This window comes from Lipotes vexillifer, unplaced genomic scaffold, assembly GCF_000442215.2.
Source record: "Lipotes vexillifer unplaced genomic scaffold, Lipotes_vexillifer_v1.1 scaffold1055, whole genome shotgun sequence".
Lineage (NCBI taxonomy): Eukaryota > Metazoa > Chordata > Mammalia > Artiodactyla > Lipotidae > Lipotes > Lipotes vexillifer.
Window position 1 is genome coordinate 258,242 of NW_006785407.1, and position 25,445 is coordinate 283,686.

General features: G+C 39.7%; 1 protein-coding gene across 1 annotated transcript in view; it reads left to right on the plus strand.

The window, feature by feature from the left end:
* PRKN (parkin RBR E3 ubiquitin protein ligase) overlaps positions 1-25,445 on the plus strand; it is a 767,911-nt gene that overhangs the window by 212,200 nt on the left and 530,266 nt on the right. The window contains exon 3 of the mRNA XM_007457572.1: positions 18,409-18,524. Coding sequence (XP_007457634.1) covers positions 18,409-18,524 — 116 coding nt within the window. The remainder of the gene's footprint in view (positions 1-18,408; positions 18,525-25,445) is intronic.

Below are 25,445 nucleotides of genomic sequence, written 5' to 3' on the forward strand. Positions count from 1 at the left end.
GAGATACCACTACACACCTATTAGAATGATCAAAATCTCAAATATTGACAACACCAAATGCTGGAGAGGGTGTGGAGCAACAGGAACTGCCATTCATTGCTGGTAGGAAAAGAAAATGGTACAGCCACTTTGAAAGATTGTTTGGAGGTTTCTCACAAAACTCTTACCATATGATCCAGCAATCACATTCTTTGGTATTTACCTAAGGGAGTTGGAAAATTTATGTCCACACAAAAATCTGCACGTGGATGTTTATAGCATCTTTATTCAAAACTACCAAAACATGGAAGGAACCGAGATGTCCTTCAGTAGGTGAATGGATAAACTGGTCCATCCAGACGATGGAATATTACTCAGTGCTAAAAGGAAACGAGCTATCAAGCCATGAAGAGACCTGGAAGAACCTTATGTGCATATAACTAAGTGAAAGAAGCCAATCTGAGAAGCCTACATACTGTATGATTCCAACGATATGACATTCTGGAAAAGGCAAAACTATGGAGAATAAAAAAAAATGAGTAGCTGTCAGGGCTTGGGAGATGGAAGAGGGATGAATTGTTGGGGCACAGAGGATTTTTAGGGTAGTGAAAATCTGTAAAATACTGTAATGATGGATACATGTCATTACACTTTTGTCCAAACCTGTAGAATGTCCAACACAAAGAGTGAACCGTAATACGAACTGTGGACTTTGTGTGGTTATGTCGTGTCAGTATAGGTTCATCACTGTCAAAAATGTACTGCTCTCTTGGGGGATGTTGATAATAGGGAGGCTGTGCATGTAGAGGGGTGGGAGTATGGGAGAAATCCCTGTACCTTCCCTTCAGTTTTGCTGTTAACCTAAAACTCTTCTAAAAACTTGTCTTAATAAAAAGTAAAAAAAAATCACTCTGTAACATTTATTTCCGAATTCTATTCATCTTAGTTTTCCTGTATGTATATAGTTCATAGGTAAATTTACGAATTGTACTTTATTTTTTTCCTTTTATAATGAGGAAATAAATGCAGAGAATGCAGGAAACTATTAAAGTATATAAAGGACTTGCCTTTGCCCAGTTTTGTCTTGAGTGGAGTGTTTATGGTTGCTTGTGCTGCCTGCAATAAAGAAAACAGGAATAAAAAGAAGCTTTAAATCCTACTTGCCAAGGAAACAAAGGCTTTTGAGGGGGAAAAAAAAGTTTAGATTCCAAGTCTAAAGTCATTTAAAATGTTTTGAAGCTAGGCTTTTTTTTTTTTTTATTGTTCCATATCTCTCTTTGCTTGTAGCCAAAAGCAAGTTATGTCATCATTCTGTGAATTATTGCTACACAAAACTATGTTTCTCTTGCACTTTCCATGTCTAGACTGGACACTTTGAAGTTACAGTGGCTGCATTTCTCAGCCTCTGGCTACGAGAGAAAAGTGACAGCATCAGTCTGCCACCACTGGATCCAGGGATTGGGGGCAATTTTCCTAACAAGCAGCACAGTAGATTCAACAGCAGGAACCACAGCAGCAATGAAAGCTCAGAGGAAGGCACAGGCCGGCAAAGATAGAGGAACGAACACAACTCCCAGGAATACAGAAGGCTGGGATTCAGAATTCCTTGTCCATCACTTTCCCCAGAGCACATGCCCCCAGGCCCAGGAGAGTTCTTCTGCACCCTTCTTCCTTGCTCTTCAAATGCACTGGGAGAGCTCATTCTTTCGACCACTCTGACACCTACAGTGTACCAGGCCCTGTGCCAGGCACCAGCATGAAATGCCCTCAGTTCATTTGCCCTGTGATGAGTCCACTAGACAAGCAGGTGCTCTCAGCCCCACAGGTAAGGGCTCCGAAGGCACTAAACACAGAGCAGGATAGAAACAGAAGATAATGTGGAAATAGCTCTCACCCAGCCCTGGGAAATCAGGAAGGCTTCAGGAGCTGGTGACAAGTAAGCTGAGGCATGAAGGACACTGGGGGGTTTGAAATGAGTGGGATAAGGAAGACAGTCCAGGTAGCAGGAAATCTTGTGCAAGGAACCAGAATGAGAGAGAGTGCAGCCCTCTGGGTGACAAGAAAAGGTCCTTCTGGCAGGACTGGGACAGCAATGTGGAGGGAAAGCTGGTGAGACAGGTGAGTGCTGGAAAGGCTTCAGAAGCCTTGCTCAGGCCCCTGTGTTTAATATGGAGGATAAAGAACCAGGAAAATGTGGTTAACTAGTTCCTTTACATTATTTACCATTGTTGATTGGAATAAGTTTTTTCCACATTTAGAAGCAAGCATGAAATAACTGCCAACTTCTAGAGATTGCCTAGAAAATGGTAGGAACACAGTTCATCTAGGGATGGTGAGTCATTGTAAATTTTCAAAATTATGACCCGTCTTCTCAGTTTATTGCAGATTATTATCAGCCAACAGATACTTGTTTATGTATCCTCTCTGGAAGGTTGACTCAAGTAATCAAAATTACAAAGGAAACATTCTGTTAAGAACAAAATATTTTAACATCTCATTTTATTTATCAGAGAACAAAAGCGGGAAAGCTTTGCTTAAACATGAAACTAGCAGATGCTGTGATGCCATTACGTTCCTTCAAGCTGACACATTATGAGAGCTTATGAAACCTTTAGCTTCTAAAGGAAATAAAGCACAATTAGAATAATGAATATTGTCTTTTGTTGTCTGGCTGGGCTACAAAATTGAAAGAAAAGATATGCTCAACTTTTACACTGAGCAGATGACATAAGTAGCTGCTGTTGTACTGTGATTAGAGGGAAGCTAACATTATTAGACATTATTGGAATGGTGATGGAAATCCAGGGCAAGTCATGCTGGAGCAACAAACTAGTCAACTGAATGTCAGACCTTGGTAAAGAAGACTAACTGCTGTAGTGTGTGTAAATAATTAACCAGATTCTCCTGAAATGGCTAGTAATTCCCGAGAATAAGTTAGATGTCAGGAAAAGCTGTGTTCTCTGGCCATTAGGTGCCTCTCAGCTCACAATACACTATGGAATAAATACAACTTTGAAAGCTGTCCTTAAATTCCAGAAAGATTGGAGTCAAGGGCCTTTAAGGAATGTTAAGAGCAAGATGATTATGCACAAGCTGAGACATAGTAACAACCATAGTCAAAGCATTTGCTCTCAAAATTCTGCAGTGGTGTAATATCTAGGGCACAACCACTGGGGTGAAAGCTTTCTCCAAGATAATAAAGGAAAAAGAAAATCCCTGTTTTCCAGTCTGAAGGATAATGTGGAAATTTGTCTTGGAAGTTTACATGCACTGCTAAGTTAAAATCAAACACCTGTTTTGAAAATGTGATCGTTCAAAATTGGTGACAAGGAAATAGTCGTGGTTCCTATTCTTGGCTGTCACACCTTTCTATCGTTGAAGAATGACAGTGAAGAGTCACATAAGCAGCACATTACAGGTTCTCAAAGCACTAGCATGAGTTTGATGGGGTGTGACCAATGTTTACGTGCACAGAAAATTACAGATTTCCCATCATTCCCCTGCCCAGGCGTCCCAGGCTCCGGCGAGTCAGATCCCGCAGCACAAGTTCTCACGCACCTTTGCTCCCGAGCTCTCTTCTCTACCATCTCCACCTGGCAAACTCTGACCGTTTAAAACCCACTTGAACCGTCCCTTCAAAGCTGAGCCTTCCCGTTCTCCCATAAGCTGCACATTGTTCTCTCGCCCCTGCCCAGATGAGTGTTCAGGTGTCTGGAAGGTATTTACCATGTTTTAATTTTGTTTAAATATTTGTTGATGTGTCTTCTTATCCTTCAGGCTTATGGACTCTTGCAGGGATTTTGTTTACCTTTGTATCCTCAGCTTTTAGTTGAGGGCTGAGCAGGGAGAAAATATCACACTTGTTTCTGAATGAGTAAACACTGGAGGGAAAAATCCCCAGAAGCATGCTTATTTCTTGAGGTGGTTGTAAATAAACTAATTAACTGGGCCACAGGCATAGCTAAATCCAGGACACGAATGTGGTCATGGGCTCTGCCTCTCCATCTCTTGTCCCTGTTCCCTTCTGAGCACTGGCTTCATTCTTGGACAGGTTCTCGCGCTGTGGCTGCAAGTGGAGGGATGTTGTGTTCTGATTGAGAAGCCAGAGATGCCAGTTCACCCTGGGCTGAGAAGGAGAAGGGGAGGAACAGGGTCTGAGGGTGTCTGAGCAGCTGCCTGAGCTGAGAATGAGGATTGTTTTTTCCCGCCTGAACAGAGACATTTACGTAAATTCATGCATTTTATAAGCGTCAGTAATGACCCCAAACCTTCTAGTTTACTCTTCAGGAATCACTTGATATGTCTCCTTCAACAATTCCCCCTTTTATTTGTAAATTATAAGTAGTCAATTATGACTGAGAGTACTACATTTGAATAAGCCCTCGTCAAGGCGCACTGAAGTACTTACAATCCAGGTGTAGAGGGGAAGATAATCATTGTATTTGTGGCTTTTGTTTTAAAGTTAGACTTCTTGAAGGTATGTAGCATTAAATGTTTTCAAATTGTTTATGTCTGGCATAATGTAGGAAGTGCACATGGATTTATTTATGTACATATTTCAAGTAGACTAAAATTATTCATTTGGACTGAACTACAGGTACCATTTTAGTGATTCACATAAAAGACTGTGTCTAGAACTTCAAGGATCATCCTGCTGGGTTAGTAAGAATTTAAGACAATTTTATGTTGCAGAATCGTAATCACTTATCTACTACCTGGGGGGCAGAAGTGTTTTAAATTTAGAAATTTTTAGATATTAGAAATATTCTGAAGTTCACACATTTTAACTGAAATATCTCCAGGAATATCTACACCCTGTCATTTTTTAAAAAATAGTAATTTTGCAGTGAAAAGCATGAATAGTCACACTAGGTTGGATAAATATAGACCAGAAATAATGTCATGCCAGTTCATGTCAGGTTATGCCATAAATGAATTTTCATACCAAGTTTAGAAAAAAAAAAAATAGTGTTTTCAGAGACTTTGGGATTTTCTTTTTTTAACATCTTTCTTGAAGTATAATTGCTTCACACTGGTGTGTTAGTTTCTGCTTTATGACAAAGTGAATCAGTTATACATATACACATGTCCCCATATCTCTTCCCTCTTGCGTCTTCCTCCCTCCCACCCTCCCTATCCCACCCCTCTAGGTGGTCACAAAGCACCAAGCTGATCTCCCTGTGCTATACGGCTGCTTCCCACTAGCTATCTATTTTACATTTGGTAGTGTATATATGTCCATGCCACTCTCTCACTTTGTCACAGCTTACCCTTCCCCCTCCCCATATCCTCAAGTCCATTCTCTACTAGGTCTGTGTCTTTATTCCCGTCTTGCCCGTAGGTTCTTCAGGACCATTTTTCTTTTTTCTTTTTTCTTTTTGGTTCCATATATATGTGTTAGCATATGGTATTTGTTTTTCTCTTTCTGACTTACTTCACTCTGTATGACAGACTCTAGGTCCATCCACCTCACTACAAATAACTCAGTCTCGTTCCTTTATATGGCTGAGTAATATTCCATTGTATGTATGTGCCACATCTTCTTTATCAGTTCATCTGTTGCTGGACACTTAGGTTGCTTCCATGTCCTGGCTATTGTAAATAGAGCTGCAGTGAACATTTTGGTACATGACTCTTTTTGAATTATGGTTTTCTCAGGGTATATGCCCAGTAGTGGGATTGCTGGGTCATATGGTAATTCAATTTTTAGTTTTTTAAGGAACCTCTGTACTATTCTCCATAGTGGCTGTATCAATTTGCATTCCTACCAACAGTGCAAGAGGGTTTCCTTTAATCCACACGCTCTCTAGCATTTATTGTTTGTATATTTTTTGATGATGGCCATTCTGACCAGTGTGAGGTGATATCTCAATGTAGTTTTGATTTGCATTTCTCTAATGATTAGTAATGTTGAGCATTCTTGTATTTATTTGTTGGCAATCTGTATATCTTCTTTGGAGAAATGTCTATTTAGGTCTACTGCCCATTTTTGGATTGGGTTGTTTGTTTTTTTGATATTAAGCTGCTTGAGTTGCTTGTATGTTTTGGAGATTAATCCTTTGTCAGTTGCTTCATTTGCAAATATTTTCTACCATTCTGAGGGTTGTCTTTTCGTCTTGTTTATGGTTTCCTTTGCTGTGCAAAAGTTTTTAAGTTTCATTAGGTCCCATTTGTTTATATTTGTTTTTATTTCCATTTCTCTAGGAGGTGGGTCAAAGGGATCTTGCTGTGATTTATGTCATAGAGTGTTCTTCCTATCTTTTCCTCTAAGAGTTTTATGGTGTCTGGCCTTACATTTAAGTCTTTAATCCACTTTGAGTTTATTTTTTTAAATAAACTCAACAATTTCAGATTTTTCATCATTAGTGTATAGCAACGCAAGAGATTTCTGTGCATTAATTTTGTATCCTGCTACTTTACCAAATTCATTGATTAGCTCTAGTAGTTTTCTGGTAGCATCTTTAGGATTCTCTATGTATAGTATCATGTAATCTGCAAACACTGACAGCTTTACTTCTTTTCCAATTTGGATTCCTTTTATTTCCTTTTCATCTCTGATTGCTGTGGCTAAAAATTCCAAAACTATGTTGAATAATACTGGTGAGAATGGGCAACCTTGGCTTCTTTCTAATCTTAGTGGAAATGGTTTCAGTTTTTCACCACTGAGGATGATGTTGGCTATGGGTTTGTCATATATGGCCTTTATTATGTTGAGGAAAGTTCCCTCTATGCCTACTTTCTGGAGGGTTTTTATCATAAATGGGTGTTGAATTTTGTCGAAAGATTTCTCTGCATCTATTGAGATGATCATATGGTTTTGCTCCTTCAATTTGTTACTATGGTGTATCACATTGATTGATTTGCATATATTGAAGAATCCTTGCATTCCTGGGATAAACCCCACTTGATCATGGTGTATGATTCTTTTAATGTGCTGTTGGATTCTGTTTGCTAGTATTTTGTTGAGGATTTTTGCATCTATGTTCATCAGTGATATTGGTCTGTAGTTTTCTTTCTTTGTGACATCTTTGTCTGGTTTTGGTATCAGATGATGGTGGCCTCGTAGAATGAGTTTGGGAGTGTTCCTCCCTCTGCTATATTTTGGAAAAGTTTGAGAAGGATAGGTATTAGCTCTTCTCTAAATGTTTGATAGAATTTGCCTGTGAAGCCATCTGGTCCTGGGCTTTGGTTAGTTGGAAGATTTTTAGTCACAGTTTCAATTTCAGTGCCTGTGATTGGTCTCTTCATATTTTCTATTTCTTCCTGGTTCAGTCTCGGAAGGTTGTGCATTGCTAAGAATTTGTCCACTTCTTCCAGGTTGTCCATTTTATTGGCGTATATTTGCTTCTAGTAACCTATCATGATGCTTTGTATTTCTGCAGTGTCAGTTGTTACTTCTCCTTTTTCGTGTCTAATTCTATTGATTTGAATCTTCTCCCTTTTTTTCTTGATGAGTCTGGCTAATGGTTTACCAATTTTGTTTATTTCTCAAAGAACCAGGTTTTAGTTTTATTGATCTTTGCTATTGTTTCCTTCATTTCTTTTTCATTTATTTCTGATCTGACCTTTAAGATTTCTTTCCTTCTGCTAACTTTGGGGGGATTTTGTTCTTCTTTGTCTAATTGCTTTAGGTGTAAGTTTAGGTTGTTTATTTGAGATGTTTCTTGTTTCTTGAGGCAGGACTATTGCTATAAAGTTCCCTCTTAGAACTGCTTCTGCTGCATCCCATAGGTTTTGGGTCATTGTGTTTTCATTGTCATTTGTTTCTAGGTATTTTTTGATTTCCTCTTTGATTTCTTCAGTCATCTCTTGGTTGTTAAGTAGCATGTTGTTTAGCCTCCATGTGTTTGTATTTCGTACAGATTTTTTCCTGTAATTGATATCTAGTCTCATAGCGTTGTTGTCGGAAAAGATACTTGATACGATTTCAATGTTCCTAAATTTACCAAGGCTTCATTTGTGACCCAAGATATGACCTATCCTCGAGAATGTTCCATGAGCACTTGAGAAGACTGTGTATTCTGTTGTTTTTGGATGAAATGTCCTATAAATATCAAGTCCATCTTGTTTAATGTATCATTTAAAGCTTGTGTTTCCTTATTTATTTTCATTTTGGATGATCTGTCCATTGGTGAAAGTGGGGTGTTAAAGTCCCCTACTATGATTGTGCTGTTGTTGATTTCCCTTTCTATGGCTGTTAGTATTTGCCTTATGTATTAAGGTGCTCCTATGTTGGGTGCATAAATATTTACAATTGTTATATTTTCTTGGATGGATCCCTTGATCATTATGTAGTGTCCTTCTTTGTCTCTTGTAATAGTCTTTGTTTTAAAGTGTATTTTGTCTGATATGAGAATTGCTACTCCAGCTTTCTTTTGATTTCCATTTGCATGGAATATGTTTTACATCCCCTCACTTTCAGTCTGTATGTGTCCCTAGGTCTGAAGTGGGTCTCTTGTAGACAGCATATATATGGGTCTTGTTTTTGTACCCATTCAGCCAATCTGTGTCTTTTGGTGGGAGCATTTAGTCCATTTACATTTAAGGTAATTTTGGTAAGTATGTTCCTATTACCATTTTCTTAATTGTTTTGGGTTTATTATTGTAGGTCTTTTCCTTTTCTTGTGTTTCCTGCCTAGAGAAGTTCCTTTAGCATTTGTTGTAAAGCTGGTTTGGTGGTGCTGAATTCTCTTAGCTTTTGCTTGTCTGTAAAGCTTTTAATTTCTCCATCAAATTTGAATGAGATCCTTGCTGGGTAGAGTAATCTTGTTTGTAGGTTTTTCTCCTTCATCACTTTAAATATGTCCTGCCACTCCCTTCTGGCTTGCAGAGTTTCCACTGAAAGATCAGGTGTTAACACTATGGGGATTCCCTTATGTGTTATTTGTTGTTTTTCCCTTGCTGCTTTTAATATTTGTTTTTTGTATTTAATTTTTGATAGTTTGATTAATATGTGTCTTGGCATGTTTCTCCTTGGATTTATCCTGTATGGGACTCTCTGTGCTTCCTGGACTTGATTGACTATTTCCTTTCCCATATTAGGGAAGTTTTCAACTATAATCTCTTCAAATATTTTCTCAGTCCCTTTCTTTTTCTCTTCTTCTTCTGGAACCCCTATAATTCGAATGTTGGTGCATTTAATGTTGTCCCAGAGGTCTCTGAGACTGTCCTCAATTCTTTTCATTCTTTTTTCTTTATTCTGCTCTGCAGTAGTTATTTTCCCTATTTTACCTTCCAGGTCACTTATCTGTTCTTCTGCCTCAGTTATTCTGCTGTTGATCCCTTCTAGAGAACTTTTAATTTCATTTATTGTGTGGTTCATCAATGTTTGTTTGCTCTTTAGTTCTTCTAGGTCCTTGTTAAACATTTCTTGCATTTTCTCTGTTCTATTTCCAAGATTTTGGATCATCTTTACTATCATTATTCTGAATTCTTTTTCAGGTAGACTGCCTATTTCCTCTTCATTTGTTAGGTCTGGTGGGTTTTTGCCTTGCTCCTTCATCTTCTGCTGTGTTTCTCATTTTGCTTAACTTACTGTATTTGGGGACTCCTTTTGCAGGCTGCAGGTTAATAGAATCCATTGTTTTTGGTGTCTGTCCCCAGTGGCTAAGGTTGGTTCAGTGGGTTGAGTAGGCTTCCTGGTGGAGGGGACTAGTGCCTGTGTTCTGGTGGATGAGGCGGATCTTGTCTTTCTGGAGGGCAGGTCCACATATGCTGGTGTGTTTTGGGGTGTCTGTGGCCTTATGATTTTCGGCAGCCTCTGTGCTAATGGATGGGGTTGTGTTCCTGTCTTGCTAGTTGTTTGGCATGGGGTGTCCTGCCCTGTAGCTTGCTTATTGTTGTGTGGAGCTGGGTCTTGGCATTCAGATGGAGATCTCTGGGAGATTTTCACCGTTTGATATTACGTGGAGCTGGGAGGTGTCTTATGGACCACTGTTCTGATCTTGGCTCACCCACCTCAGTGGCACAGCCCTGACACCTGGCTGGAGCACCAAGAGCCTGTCCTCCACATGGCTCAGAATAAAAGGGAGAAAAAATAGAAAGAAGAAGATAAAATAAAGTTATTAAAATAAAAAATAATTTTTAAGAAAAAAAATGTTTTAGTAAAAAAAAAAAAAATACGGCCAGACAGAATCCTAGGACAAATGGCAAAAGCCAAGCTATACATACAAAATCACACACAGAAGTATACACATACACACTCACAAAAAGATAAGAAGGGAAAAATATATATAAATATCGTTGCTCCCAAAATCCACCTCCTCAATTTGGGATGATTCGTTGTCTATTGAGGTATTGCACAGATGCATCACATCACGTTGATTGTGGAGATTTAATCCGCTGCTCCTGAGGCTGCTGGGAGAAATTTCTCTTTCTCTTCTTTGTTCGCAAAGCTCCCGGGGTTCAGCTTTGGATTTGGCCCCGCCTCTGTGTGTAGGTCGCCGGATGGCGTCTGTTCTTCGCTCAGACAGGACGGGGTTAAAGGTGCAGTTGATTCGGTGGCTCTGGCTCCCTCAGGCCGGGGGGGAGGGAGGAGTTTGGAGGCGGGGCGAGCCTGCGCCGTCAGAGGCGGCGTGACGTTGCACGAGCCTGAGGCGCGCCGTGCGTTCTCCTGGGGGAGTTGTCCCTGCATTACAGAACCCTGGCAGTGGCGGGCTGCACAGGTTCCCGGGAAGGGAGGTGTGGAAAGTGACCTGTGCTCGCACACAGGCTTCTTGGTGGCGGCAGCAGCAGCCTGAGCGTCTCATGCCCGTCTCTGGGGTCCGCGCTGTTAGCCGCGGCTCGCGCCTGTCTCTGGAGCTCCTTTAAGCAGCGCTCTGAATCGCCTCTCCTCGCGCACCAGGAAACAGGCAAGAAAAAGTCTCTTAGCTCTTCAGCAGCTCCAGACATTTCCCGGACTCCCTCCCGGCCAGCCGTGGCGCACTAGCCCCCTGCAGGCTGTGTTCACGCCGCCAGTCCTCTCCCTGCGCTCCGACCGAAGCCCGAGCCTCAGCTCCCTGCCCGCCCGTCCCGGCGGGTGAGCAGAGAAGCCTCTGGGACTGGTGAGTGCCGGTCGGCCCTGATCCTCTGCGCGGGAATCTCTCCGCTTTGCCCTCCGCACCCCTGTGTCTGCGCTCTTCCCCGCGGCTCCGAAGATTCTCCCTCCGCCACCCGCAGTCTCCACCCACGAAGGGGCTTCCTTTCCTCCTTCGAGGCTCCCTCCCACTGGTGCCGGTCCAGTCCCCATTCTTTACCTCTGTTTTTTCTTTTGCCCTACCCAGGTACGTGGGGAGTTTCTTGCCTTTTGGGAAGTCTGAGGTCTTCTGCCAGCGTTCAGTAGGTGCTCAGTAGGAGCTGTTCCACATGTAGATGTATTTCTGGTGTATTTGTGGGGAGGAAGGTGATCTCCGCGTCTTACTCTTCCGCCATCTTGAAGCTCCTCCTCGCCTTTTGGATTTTAGAATTTCATTTTTATTTTTATTTTATACATTGGACTAGGTAGCAGACCTGGCTTATACTTTTAACTTTGGTAATAGGATAAAATTTTTTTAATTCTTTTGGAATATAACAATAGCTGTATTGATATGAAAATGGCTGTACCATTGGACCTGGCACAGTGGTGAGATGAGAAAGCTGTGTGCTTGCTGACTTCAGAGCTAAGACTTTTTCCTGCTTAGAATGGCTTGGCTTGGCACGTTGCGTGTCTGGTGCGTTTACATGCCTGTGCACATGTGTATGCTTCTTTATATGCCTATCATCTATTTATTTGTTTTTAACCGAAGGACTGGCGGCCTTGGAGGAGGCGGAAAGCCTTCTGTAAGGTTTTGTCAGTGCTTGTGTTGCTTACAGGCAGCAACTGACCTTCTCAGCAAAAATCTGACGTGATTTTGCTTTTTGTGGGAGTATATTGATTTTCTTTCTCCTGATAAACTTTGCACATCATCTAGAGGCTTTATTACCACCTTATTAAGAGAAAACAAACTTATCGTTGAACATAGCAGGCTCGTTAACTTTCGAGATTTTATTTGTTTACTTAGGTGTAACCTAACTTTACAACTGGCATTGTTAAATTAGCGAAGTCTACAAGTCTTATACAACCTAACAAGTTGCATAGTTATTTTATGTCCAAGCTTATATAATTATTTCCCGGATTTACATAATATAAAGGGAGCCTAACGCATCAGCATGAAAACTGAGATTCGCTAATAATAAGGCACAGATGCGCAGGTCGTGGCATGGCTCATTTACAGGTTTTTCTTATGTGCCAGGCAGAGTATGGTAATTATGCTCATTTGTCATGTTTTAGCTTAGAGGAAATTAAAACTATCATATTCACATTAATAATGAGATTTCTGAGTGGATAATGAGACTTAATACTAGCAGTTGCTTCTTACAAAAGAATCTGCAGATAACCAAGTGTGGAGCTGTTGGAGCGGGCAGGCTGAGGAGAGACGGACTGAGGATACTACGGACAGAATTTCTAGGCTCATGAGAGACATTTAGATTGATTCTAAGTGACAGTTTGTCTCTTGTAACTTGGTAACTGTGAGGACCTCTTTGATAAGGATGTAAGATGCTTATTGCTAGTTTTCTCATAGATAACAATGCCCCTGTGTCCTCAGTCCCTCTTAGTTGAAAATTTGGGTAGGTAATCTTTTGACAGGTTTATTATTTAGTGTAAATATTTATGTATCTTTATTTAATACATTTTACAGAACTGTATCTGAATGTATCATTTTTCCTTTTCTGGAGGCTGATTAGAATATGTCCCCACTAACAAGCAGTGAATGTTGAAGACTTTTGACTTGGCTTTGCCTCCTGACAGCGCACCAGCACGTGCTGGTGGCGTTCAGATGCACCTGCCCTTCCTCTCTCTGCTGGCACGTGGCTTGGACAGGCAGACCCCCTCTCCTTGCTTCAGGCGGGCTTTCCCCAAGCACAGCCTGGTGAGAGATAGGAGGGTGGAGAGAGGGCAGAGCTGGGATGTTTCTCCCTTTCTCTTTGGGAGGGGTCTTTGGCAGGGGCTGCATCTTATCCATTCTCCCACCTACCCCCGTCCCCCAGTCCCCGGTAATTAGATCACCCTGCGCTAATTCTGCTAATGGCAAGGAGCTTCCTGCCCTGGTTTAGTTCTTCTGGGTTTCCACCACCTTTGCAACTAGATGTCAGTCAGCATTAAATTCTCTCAACTGAACTAACTGGTATGGGCCCTGCTTCCCTAATTTGACCCTGACCCATGCCAATGGCCAGTTACTTCTTTAGTACAGAAGGTAGATCCACTGTAACCTTAGAGTGAAAACTGTGTGTCCCTTATATTTTATCAAAAGAAAGATATGTTGCCTTTGGGGGATATTAACTAAGAAGGAGTTGGAGATTAACATGGGATTTAACTCTTTGTAAAGAGAGACCATTTTTATGTGGAAAACATGTAATTGTTAAGCAATATCTATTAAAATTGTTAACTTCAAGAAGTTTGATAAAAGTTGTTTGAAGTTTCATGACGGAAGAAGTCAGGTCTCACTGCTGTTTTTTCAGGTTTGTGAAACTAGATTGTGTTTGAGACAAGCAGGGCTTGCCAGATGGTAGTTGTAAGTTATTTTTATAGAAATTTGGAACACGTTAATTTGTGTTTAGAGTTGACGATTAGCTTCTGATTATATAAGTTTTTATACATTGGGTTCTTGGTATTAATCCAGTTCAGATTTTGCTGGTTTATTTATTCGTTTCCATACTTTTCATTTCCCCCTTTGTTTGTTAGAAACACTGGCAGTGTCTTGAGTCAGGTAGCAGAATGGAATGAGGAGAAAGAGGTACGTTCCAACAGTTGAACTGTTCACAGGTCTTTCCCTTGGTATAACATTGCTTTTTATGGGCATCATTCAGCCAGCGGGCTAGGCCTCTAAGATCTGAAAGGAAAGGATGGGTGGGTTATGGTAAAATATGAGGCCTCAGCAAGAATGGAAGGAAAGAATCGTAGCCTTGTCCACAGAAATAGCAAAAATATTAGTATGTTCCTAAGAACTTAAAGAATATAACTCTGTTATATTTTGGATTTTCTCTTTAGTATTAATAAGGTGAAAAGCACATTATAGTACTAAATAGCATTTAACAAGGTCACATTATAAACCCAAGCACATTTTTTAAGGTCTTACTCTGGGATTATTTTTTTTTTTCATTTTTTAAAATAGTCCACACTATCATTTGGGGAAAAAAAAAAAAATCCTGGCCAATTACTGTCATAGATTTTAGCTCCATAGCTAATTAGGGCCTCCCAGAACTGAGTATATGGATCCAAATGAAGTGAGCCAGCCAGTGGGAACTATAGCTCGCCTGAAGCAAGGTTAGGTGGAGGAACTCATTTCATTTAATGGGACTTGATTTGTTTGGTTTTCTTTCTTGTTTGTTTGTTTTTTTTGTAGCTGATTTTACCTGTGAGATGGCATTTATGAAAGATGGGTGGGTCCCTTTGAGATTCCTTATTTACCCACATAAGGATCCTATATTTCCTTCACTAGAATTGATAGATGTCCCTCCCCACAATGAACAAGAAGTTTTCTCTTCTGCACCCATAGGCAACTCTATCCCTGGTGATATAGAAGTCACTTTGCTTGTCAAATCCGGCACCCACTGGAACTAGAGTAATGCCACCTCAAGCAGCCAGGCCCTGGGGTGCAATCGCTGTCATCTGGCCCAGAGTGAGCTGTTTCCTGGGTCCTTGGGATCAGCTGGTGTCATGCCCCTGATGACCAGATCTCACGGTGGTGTCAGCTTTCTGACCACACTGCTTAGACTCTGGCTAGAAAATTTTTCTGGCTTTGGCATCCTTGATTTTTTAATCTGAACAATCAAGAGAAAAACATCATAGAAAAGCAGAATTCATAGACGATTACTCCAAAAGAATCATGCAGCTGTGTGTGAGATGACAACTCTACATAAGCAAGTTGAAATACCCAAGGTAGAATTTTTCAACAAGGTTCTTCTTACTTCTGTTGTGTTTTGCTGTATTGTTTGTGTGTTTTGAATGCAGCCTGCAAATATCAGAAAGATTTTCAAAATGCTAACCCATTGATTGTGTAGGGCAGGAAATGATCAGATCGTTCTGCTGATTAGTCTGTGGGGAAAGGTGTTATTACTATTGGCAGACACTTCTCCAGGGTTCTCTCAAGTTTCTGCACAACTTGTGAGGGAGCACTAACTACCCTTTTATCCTGGATAATCTTTTCAAGGGAATTGTATAGCAAACGACCTGGAAAATAATGATAGTATCTCTCTCTAGAGTAAAAGGTGGACCTGCTTATTGTTCAGTATAATAAAGACAGTGTCTCCCTTTAGGACAAAGGGGAAGTTAGCTTACAGAGCCTTATAAAAGACCTGGGTTCCCTAAGCTCAGGGTCCTCAGCTGTGATGCAGAAACCCCCCAGCTAGCTTGGCCTGGCCATTTCATCTCCTGGGAGTTGGGATGCAGAGAAACTGACATATCATGATGTCCATACTTCATTCTGCCTGGGCTCTGAGCCATGCAGTTTTTTTGTCTCATGTCTTCTGCCAGCATCCCTGAGACGGTGGCAGGCTAAGCTGTTAGCTTGCAAGCTGGGCAAAATCTCGGACCCTCCACCAGTTTTGCTGCTCTAGCACCAGAAAAGAACCTCCTTTCATAAAAACTGGTGGAGAAGGCCCAGAAATTCACTGATGACTGATACATATTTAATATACAGAGTTGATAATTTGTATTTTAATTCTATCACGCCATGTGAATTACTGGAATTTTCCAAACATTTGTAACTTATTATACCATTGTTTGTAAAATCCTTACCTCCATTAAAAAGGATTTTGGCTTTTATCTGGCTTTTAGCTGGTGTTAGAGCAGTATGTGATTTGTTAGCTGAATGTCTACCAGTAGCTTTCTGCAAGCTAAGAAAAAATATAAATACTATCTATTTATCTGTATATGAAATACCTTCTCCAGAGTCCAGCCAACTCAGCTATTTTGGAGGAATTACTTTTCGTTATGAGTGAGCATTTTTTTCATATCTGCAAAAAGCAGTCAAAGCTAGCTCTGTGTATTTCACAAGGATCAGTCATGTCCTCTAGACATCTTGTTTTGATAGTCAAGGTTTGCCTTAACTCTTTTTCATAATACCCTTGAGCTGACCTTTGAAGGATGTATATCATTTCAAAAAATTGAGTGAAAAGGGTGGCATTCCATGTTAAAAGAGAAAACAAAAAGAATCAGTATGATTTCCATGCTGCTTCAAGGGAAGCCACGTTGGACTTTACAGACACGCCTGACAGGCTCCCATCAGCTGCACTGCACACCCCACCCATCATAGCAGGACTGTTGGCACACCCTCATCTTCTGGGCTGAGGACTGCAGGCTGGCAGGTTGGCTGCTCTGTCACTTGACCCAGGTAGGATGGGTTCTGGCTAACTAGCAGCTATACCATCTGGAATTGATGAGACACTTGTTCTTAAGAACAGTCTGGGTTCCCAACTCCTGGCTTGAGGACATTTCTCTGCACACTCCAGATTTTTAAGAGTAACATATTTTCCCTGAGACATGACATTATTTTCACATGTGCTAAGCGAGGTCTGCTACAGCCACTGTCTTCCGAAAGAATAAGTAGAGTTTACTCCCCTTACCCCTAATCTTGCTGTAACTCAGTGGTTCTCAAAAGTGTGGTCCGCAGAGCAGCAGTAACAGCATCACCTGGCAACTTGTTGGAAATGCAAATCCTTGGCCCCATGTCAGAACATCTGGGGCGGCTCCCAGCGATGTCTAGTTTAACAAGCCTCCTGGGTGATTCTGATACCCATTGGACTTTGACACCCACAGGTGTGGATCAGTGTGTCTCAGGTCAGAGGAGGAGGAGGTTAGTTTGGTTACAAGCAGGGAAAGGACACATTAAGAGCGGTGGTGTCAGATGTATAAGGAAACACTGGTAGCATTTATTAAGTAAATCTATTGATTTTTTTTTTTATTTAAGAAAATATATCTAATGCTTGTCCTGTATACTGTTAGGATACAAATGTGAATAAGACATTCCACAAATATCTCAGGGTTGGACAGTCTATGCCTGCAGGCAAAATCCAATTTGCCACATGTTTTTGTAAATAAAGTTTTATTAGGACACAGCCACATCCATTCATTTGCATATGGTCCATGGCTGCTTTTAGACAATAATGCAGAGTCGAGCAGTGCAACAAAGACCATATGGCCCGCCAAGCTGAAGACATTTAATATATGGTGCTTTAATAAAAGTTTGCTGACACCAGATCTAGTGTTTAAAGGGAAAGTACTTTCTATATCCCAGTAGTTATACACAAATGGAGCTGAGGATTAAGTGTATATGCAAGGGTTCTTCTGTCCTCCAGTGTTACATTTGTACAGAAGTTTTGCAGTGGCACACAATTTAGCTTCATGGATGTTATTACCATGGAAGCTGTACAGACTGTTTGACAAGAAGCAGAATACTTACCTGTCAAACACTTTGGTGTGTGAGAGGGAAAAGGGGTATGTGAAAAATACAGAAATAACAGAAGATGAAAATAAGAAAAACAAAAAATATTTTGTTTGAGAAGGGAGAATATTATCAGTCAAAAGATGTATCTTGGGAATTCCCTGGCGGTCAGAGGTTAGGACTTCACAGTCTCACTGCCTAGGGCCAGGGTTCAGTCCCTGCTTGGGGAACTATGATCCCACAAGCTAAGATAAAGGAGTGTGTGGCAGGACAGGGCTGGGAAATGAACTAAGAAGGAAAGAGGTGCGGGTTTAGAACATTCCTAGCTGCCTGTCAGGGGGTGGGCAGGTGAGACTCCCAGGGAATCCTGGGATGCCAAAGGGGGCAGAATGAGGGGAGAGGTACACTCTGCTCCTCCATAAGTCTGCAATATTTGCATGCTTATCAGTAGTTGAGATTGCTAGATTTCTTAGCCTGCACTATATTCTTGCTGCTAACTGACCAACTGTGCAGTGATCCTGTAGAAAAATCACTGAGGTTCCCTTTAAGAAGCCTGGGTTACTTCCTGGATTCACCTCTGACTGTCTGACTTTGGGCAAATCATTTCGTGGCTCAGGGTCTCCTCTTCCTCATTTTCGAGATGCTATTTCAGGCTTCCTCCTGCATCCACACTGTGCTATTTTACCAGACTCACTTCTCACCGAGAGGTGCACTAGGGGCACACACAGAGTGTTCCCCCAGCAACCTGGCTGAAAGAGAAAAAGAAGAAAAGACTAGCAGACAACTGGACCCTTCTAAAAAGAGGACTTGTTGAATAGTTTGGCACAAGGGCATTAGTTTCCCTCAAAAGACTTGATGTTGATTTATTTCAGACTCACACCTAATGATAGATCTCTTCTCTTCCTGAAGAGATTCTTTACTGTGAAAATGTTTAGAGGGGGAAATGGCCAGCCGGATTCCATATCAGTGATCGTATTTCTCATTCTCTCAGGAATTTTTCTTTAAATGTGGAGCACACCCGACCTCTGACAAGGAAACGTCAGTAGCTTTGAACCTGATCACAACAAATAGTCGAGACATCACCTGCATAACGTGTATGGACATCAGGTAAGGATCTGAAAACACTGTTGCTCTCAACATCTGGCTTTCTCAACTTCTCTGAAAACAATAGGTAATTAAAGTCACTTTTTAATTTTTCAAAGGAGAAATCGGAAACATTTTTCTATAAGTCAGAATGCAGCCCACCAGCCAGTTATTTTAGAACCTTCCATTAAAGTTGATAAAGATGGCATTAAAATATGTAGTGTTGATCATATTATCTTACTAGGAGCATTGCCTCTGTGTTTCCTGCTGTTGAGCTGTGACCTTTATATTAATAACTCACAACATCTTTCTAAGGAAATGAACCACCTCCCAGATACACAAGGAGACAATTGCTGGAAAAATAATATTGTCTCCTGCAAGAAAAATTTTCCTGTCATTATTTTTTGAGGATTTTATAAATAAAAGCTACTGTATTCATACACAGCTACTATACATACACAGTTAGATTTAAGTGTGTATGTATAACTAACCACTTGATTGAATAAGGCCCCTTCTCATATCAGGCAGCAGAGGAATGCCCTCTCTGTAGGTTAGAGAAAATGACTGTTTTTCCTTATGTTGACAGATTCATGCATAGGGATGTCATTAAAGCCCGCATGAGGACACCCCAATATTCTGCATTTGTATTTTGCTGATTGTTGTGTTTTTTTCTTGTTAATGCTTTATTTTTTATTTTAGAAATAACTAACAAAGTGTTAGAAATTCTATTCTCATGGTTAATAAGATTTTGGTTTAATTCTTTCCAGTATCTTGAGTATGCCTGAACATTTGCATGTCTGTATGGTGCGTGTGTGTGTGTGTATGTACATATATGTGTGTGTGTGTGTGTGTGTGTGTGTGTGTGCTGTATGTAATTGTATATAGAGTTTTGTATGTGGCTTTTTCCATTTAACATGGTAGCATGATAAGATTTCCCTGTCATGGAATATTACATGAAAACACATTTTTATAGGTACCTAAGATGCCATCATATGGGAATATTTTACTTTATTTAGTCATTTCCCTATTACTTAGTAACACTGAACTCCATATCCTTTTCCAGAAATTATTGCATGCTTTGAATCTAAGAACACAGGCAAAGGAATTGGAACAGGAGGGCAGTGGAATGGACATGTTTAAAGTTTTTGGTGCATGTTACCAAATTTATTTCCAGAGAAAGGTTGCACCATTTTAGATTGTAAGTGTCCATGTTTATTTTATTTATTTTCATATGTGTACCAATCATACATCATTAGTCAAATTAGACATAATTAACCACATAATAGATTAAAACCAGAGGATAGTGTTAATTTACCTGTAAATATTTTTTCTGTATACTCCTTATCATACTAGTGCAAGGTAAAAATTTTAAAGAAATTATTTTTCGAGCAGTTTTAGGTTTATAACAGAATTGAAAAGAAGGTACAGAGATTTCATATATACTTCCTGTCCCCACGCATGCATAGCTTCCCCCATTATCAACATCCTCACCAGAATGGTACATTTTTTACCGAGGTTGAACCTGTACTGACATATCATAATCACCCAAAGTCCATGGTTTACCTTGTGGTTCACTCCCAGTGCTGTATATTCTATGAATTTGGACAAATATATAATGACATGTCAGTGATTCTGTTATCATATAGAGTATTTCATTGCCCTAAAATTTTTGTTCCCTACCTTCCATCTCTGTCGACCACCAAACTTCTTTTTTTTTTTTTTTTCTTGCGTTATGCGGGCCTCTCACTGTCGTGGCCTCTCCCATTTGCGGAGCACAGGCTCCGGACGCGCAGGCTCAGTGGCCATGGCTCACGGGCCCAGCCGCTCCGCGGCATGTGGGATCTTCCCGAAACGGGGCACGAACCCGCGTCTCCTGCATCGGCAGGCGGACTCTCAAGCACTGCGCCACCAGGGAAGCCCAACCACCAAACTTCTTATTGCCTTCAACATTTTGCCTTTTCCAGACTGCCATATCGTTGGAATCATACAGTATGTAGTCATCTCAGGTTGGCTTCTTTCACTCAGTGACATGCATTTAAGGTTCCTCCATGTCTTCATAGCTTCACAGCTCATTTCTTTTTAGCACTGACAGTATTCTGTTGTCTGAATGTCAGTTAATCATCCATTTACCTACTGAAGGGTGTCATGTTGCTTCCAACTGTTGGCAGTTTTGAATAAAACTGCTGTAAACATCCGTGTGCAGGTTTTTGTGTGGACATAAGTTTCCCACCTCCTTTGGGTAAATACCGAAGAAGGTGATTGCTGGATCATATGGTAAGAGTTTTGTAAGAAACCATCAAAATGTCTTTCAAAGTGGCTGTACCATTTTCCTTTTCCACCAGTAACACATGACAGTTCCTGTTGCTCCACACCCTATCCAGCATTTGGTGTTGTCAGTGTTCTGGATTTTGGCCATTCTAATAACTGTGTAGTGATATTTCATTGTTGCTTTAACTTGCACTTTCCTGATGACTTACGATGTGGAACATCTTTTTATACGCTTATTTGCTATCTGTATGTCTTCTTTGGTGAGGTGTCTGTTATGGCCTTTGGCCCATTTTTTAATTAGACTGTTTGTTTTCTTTTTGTTGTGTTGTAAGTGTTTTGGGTATATTTTGGATAAGTCCTTTATGAGATGTGTGTTTTGCAAATGTTTTCTCTCAGTCAGTGGCTTGTCTTCTCATAATCTTGACATTGTCTTTTGTAGAGCAAAAGTTCTGAATTTTAACGAAGTCCAGCTTATCAATTATTTCTTCTATCTATGCCTTGTGGCTGTGGTGTTGTATCTAAAAAGTTGTGCCATGACCAAGGTCATCTAGGTTTTCTCCTATGTTATCTTCTAATAGTCTTATGGTTTTGTGTTTTATATGTAGGTCTGTGATCCATTTTGAGTTAATTTTTCTGAAGGGTGTAAGGTCTGTGTACAGACTACATTTTGCATGTACTACATTTTGCATGTAGTTGTCCCATTTTTCCAGCATTGTTTGTTGGAAAGAATATCTTTGCTCCATTGTATTGCCTTTGCTCTTTTGTCAAAGATCAGGGTCTGTTTCTCGGCGCTCTATTCTGTTCCACTGATCTCTATGTCTATTCTTTCACCAACACTACACTGTCTTGATTACTGTAGCTTCATAGTAAGTCTTGATGTCAGGTAATGTCAGTCCAGCTTTGTTTTTTCATTCAGTGTTGTGTTGACTATTTTGGGTCTTTTCCTCTCCAGTTAAACTTTAAAATCAGTTTGTTGATATCCATAAAATAATGCTGGGATTTTGATTGGAATTTCATTGCATGTATACATTGATTTGGGAGGAACCCACAACCTGATAATATTGAGTCTTCCTACCCACAAACATGGAATACCTCCATTTATTTAGTTCTTTGATTTCATCAATGAGAGTTTTGTAGTTTTCTTCGTACAAGTCTTATTTCATATTTTGTCAGACTTATACCTAAGTACTTCAAATTTCAGGTGCCAGTGTAAATGGTATTGTGTTTTTATTTCAAATTGCACATATTCATTCTTGGTATATAGGAAGGCAATTGGCTTTTGCATATTAACCTTGTACCTTGCAACCTTTCTATAAGTGCTTATTATTTCCAGGATTTTTTTGTCGATTCTTTTGTATTTTCTGCATAGATGATCATGTCATCTGTGAACAGTTTTTTGTCTTCCTTTCCAATGTGTATACCTTTACTTCCTTTTCTTGCCTTATTTCATTAGCTAGGACTTACAGTATGATTTCGAAAGGAATAGTGAGAGAGCACATCCTTGTCTTGTACCTGATCTTAGTGGGAAAGTTCAAGTTTCTTACATTAAGTATGATATTAGTTGTAGATATTTTGTTGTTAGAGTTTATCAAGTTTGTGGAGTCCCCCTCTTAGTCCTACTTTACTGAAAGTGTTTATCATGAATGCATGTTAGACTTTGTCAGATTTTTTCTGCATCTATTGATATTATCATGTGATTTTTCTTTTTAGTCTATTGATGTAATGGATTACATTAATTCATTTTTCAATGTTGAATCTGCCTTGTGAACTCTAGGATAAATCGCACTTGGCCATTGTGTATAATACTTTTTATAGATTTTTAGATTTGATTTGCTATATTTTGTTGAGGATTTTTCTTCTATGTTCATGAGAGATATTTGTCTGTAGTTTTCTTGTATTGCCTTTGTCTGGTTTTGATATTTAGGTAATGCTGGCCTCCTAGAATGAATTAGGAAGCATTTATCCTGCTTCTATTCTCTGAAATAGTTTGTAGAGAATTGGTAACAAGGTACGAATTTTACTTATTTTTGTGCTTACAAACATGTACTTTTGTATAAAAAGAGACTGGCATTTTTCATGTACCTTCTTAATAATAATTCTCTCTTTTTATGATTCTTTACAAGTGTATAATAACATATTCAAGGAACTCCAATGCCATTAAGCTAATTTTTTGACGTAGCAATGTAACAATCTCTTAAGCCTTCAGTTTCCTTATAAAATCCAAGAATTGAAGTAGGTAATCTGTAAGGCTCTGACTGGTTCTGAAGAACTGCAAAAGGTAGAAACAGTCCTTGTTCACAACCTATAAATCAATAGTATCATTTGAGAAAGCACTTGTTTGTGGTCCTGTCTTGTGACAGATGCGGAAATAAAAAATGAGGTTTTCAATGATACTGCCCTCCAAATGACACATATGTGGTTGTAATATGTAGAAAAATGTATAAGATAAATGTGCTATTCATTTCCAGATGTTAGGCTTAAATTTTAATTCAGGTACGTGATTTGTGTCTTTTGAGTTTATATTGTATATAAAATATTTTCCTGTCTCTTAAAGAAAAAAGCGAACTATTTGAGGGCTAAAACGTCCTGAGCTTTTGTGTAAGCCATCAGGTTCCCGTCTGCCATCCAGCCTTGCAGTCCCCACTCCTTGTTTACAGTAGTGGCTTGCTCTTCATCCAACTGAGGTTATCAGTTGATAGTCTTAGGTTTATGAGTAAATAGTGAATTGAGCCAGAAGCAAAAACTTGAGCCAAAACCAGAAATCACAGCACTTGAAGGTATAATAGCTGTGCTGTTAAGTATTTACAATAGAAATTATATCAGAAAGGTTCAACACATCCCTGGATACCTCAATTGCACTCAGGAATAACAATATTCAGCCACAAAAAAATGACACGGGCAATGCCAAAGTAAGACTTGTATTCCTTCCCCAACCAGTATGTATATCTTGGGGCTCTCACCCTGATATCAGGTAGCTTCAGGGGAAAACAGTATTTCTGCACCGTGAATCTTACTTTACAAAATGAGCCTTCTTAAAATTTTAAAGTATAAAATTTGAAAACATAACAAAATAGAATAATTATTACCATGATATCATTTGGCAAAAAGAAAAAAATCACCACCCTCCTTCCCTAGCTTTGCTTCTTCTAAAGCTGCCTAGTGCGTCCCTGTGCTTTTCACCTTTATTCATTATTCCTGGTTTCCAAAATTGAAGACAAACTAAAAAACAACCATGTTTACAGTCAAAATTTCACCTTCCAGAAACATGTTCTGTAGTCTACTTCCCAGTAGGACATTAAATTTAAGAAGCACTACTACCTTGTAATTTTCCTTAACTCTTCCAATAAAGTCTTATGTTTTCAGTGTCATTGTTGTTTGATATAAATGTTTTTAAATAATTTTCTTGCTTTCAAGAAAATTAACCTTGTGTTAACCTTGTGTTAAGGTTCATTATGAACCTTAACATGAACCTTAAAATGAACCTTGTGTTAAGGTTCATTCAGCCTACTGAAGCAATGCCTTGGATTGCGCACTTAAAAGATTTACTTGGGCTTGGAGATTAGTAAAGGTTTATCTGAAAGTCTGTTTGAACTTGTTCTTGGTGTTCCTGGGGGGGAGAGTGATTTGACTATGATTTGATAGTATTTTGGTATGAATTCATTTGTTGATTTAACAAAGAGAGATGAGAAATGGGTATCTTAGTTATGTTCCCTTTGAATGCATTTGTTATGTCTACACTTCTCTTGTCAGTTCTATATAGAAGTTCCTTTTATGTTGCTTAATGGCTATCTTCTATCAACTTTACCCTTTCTTGACATTTTGGTGTCAGATGGAAACGTATGATTTTATTCATCATCAGGCTCTGAAGAGCATTGTGAGAGACTACAGGTATACTCACATAGGATTTAACTGAAATCTTTTTTTTTTATTGGAGTATAATTGCTTTACAATGTTGTGTCAGTTTCTGCTATACAGTGAAGTGAATGAGCTGTATATATATCCCCTCCCTCTTGGACCTCCCTCCCACCCTCCTCCACCCCACCCATCTAGGTCATCACAGAGACTTTTTCAGTAAGTGGCTGTGTTTCTGTAATGGAAAAATCCTTGAAATTGTGTGTGTGTGTGTGTTTGTGTCATAGCAGCAGTGATATTCTTTGAGCATACAGATCTATCTATTTCTCCTATCTGACCCAAATAGTGTGTATACTCCTAGGTAATGTAACATGCCAGGAACAAAAACTAATTCCCTTTAAGTATGGGAGTATCTTGGAGTGTCCATCTTACATAGCATTCTAGAGAAAGGTAAATCAGAATACCAAATTGATAGTAGAATAAACAGGAGTACCTTCTATAGTAGAATGGAATATCATAACTTTTTAAGATGAAAGAGGAAACTTCAAAGATATGTCTTCTAGCTTGAAACGAGTTACTTCACACTGTGCCCAGACCCCATTGGAGTAAGATCTCTCTACTTAAGCTGTGAGATTCTTTCCTGAAAAAGTGTGGCACACCTCAGTCTGATCCAGTCTTGAGGGAGAGCTGCTATAAACCCTTCCAGAAAGGAGAATCCTTCATGTGGGTAAAGCCTTACATTAAGGCAATTGCATTGCCTCCTTTGAAATTCGAAGGTGGTGCTTAATGACTTGTAATTCTTTTTTTTTTTTTTTTTTTTTTTTT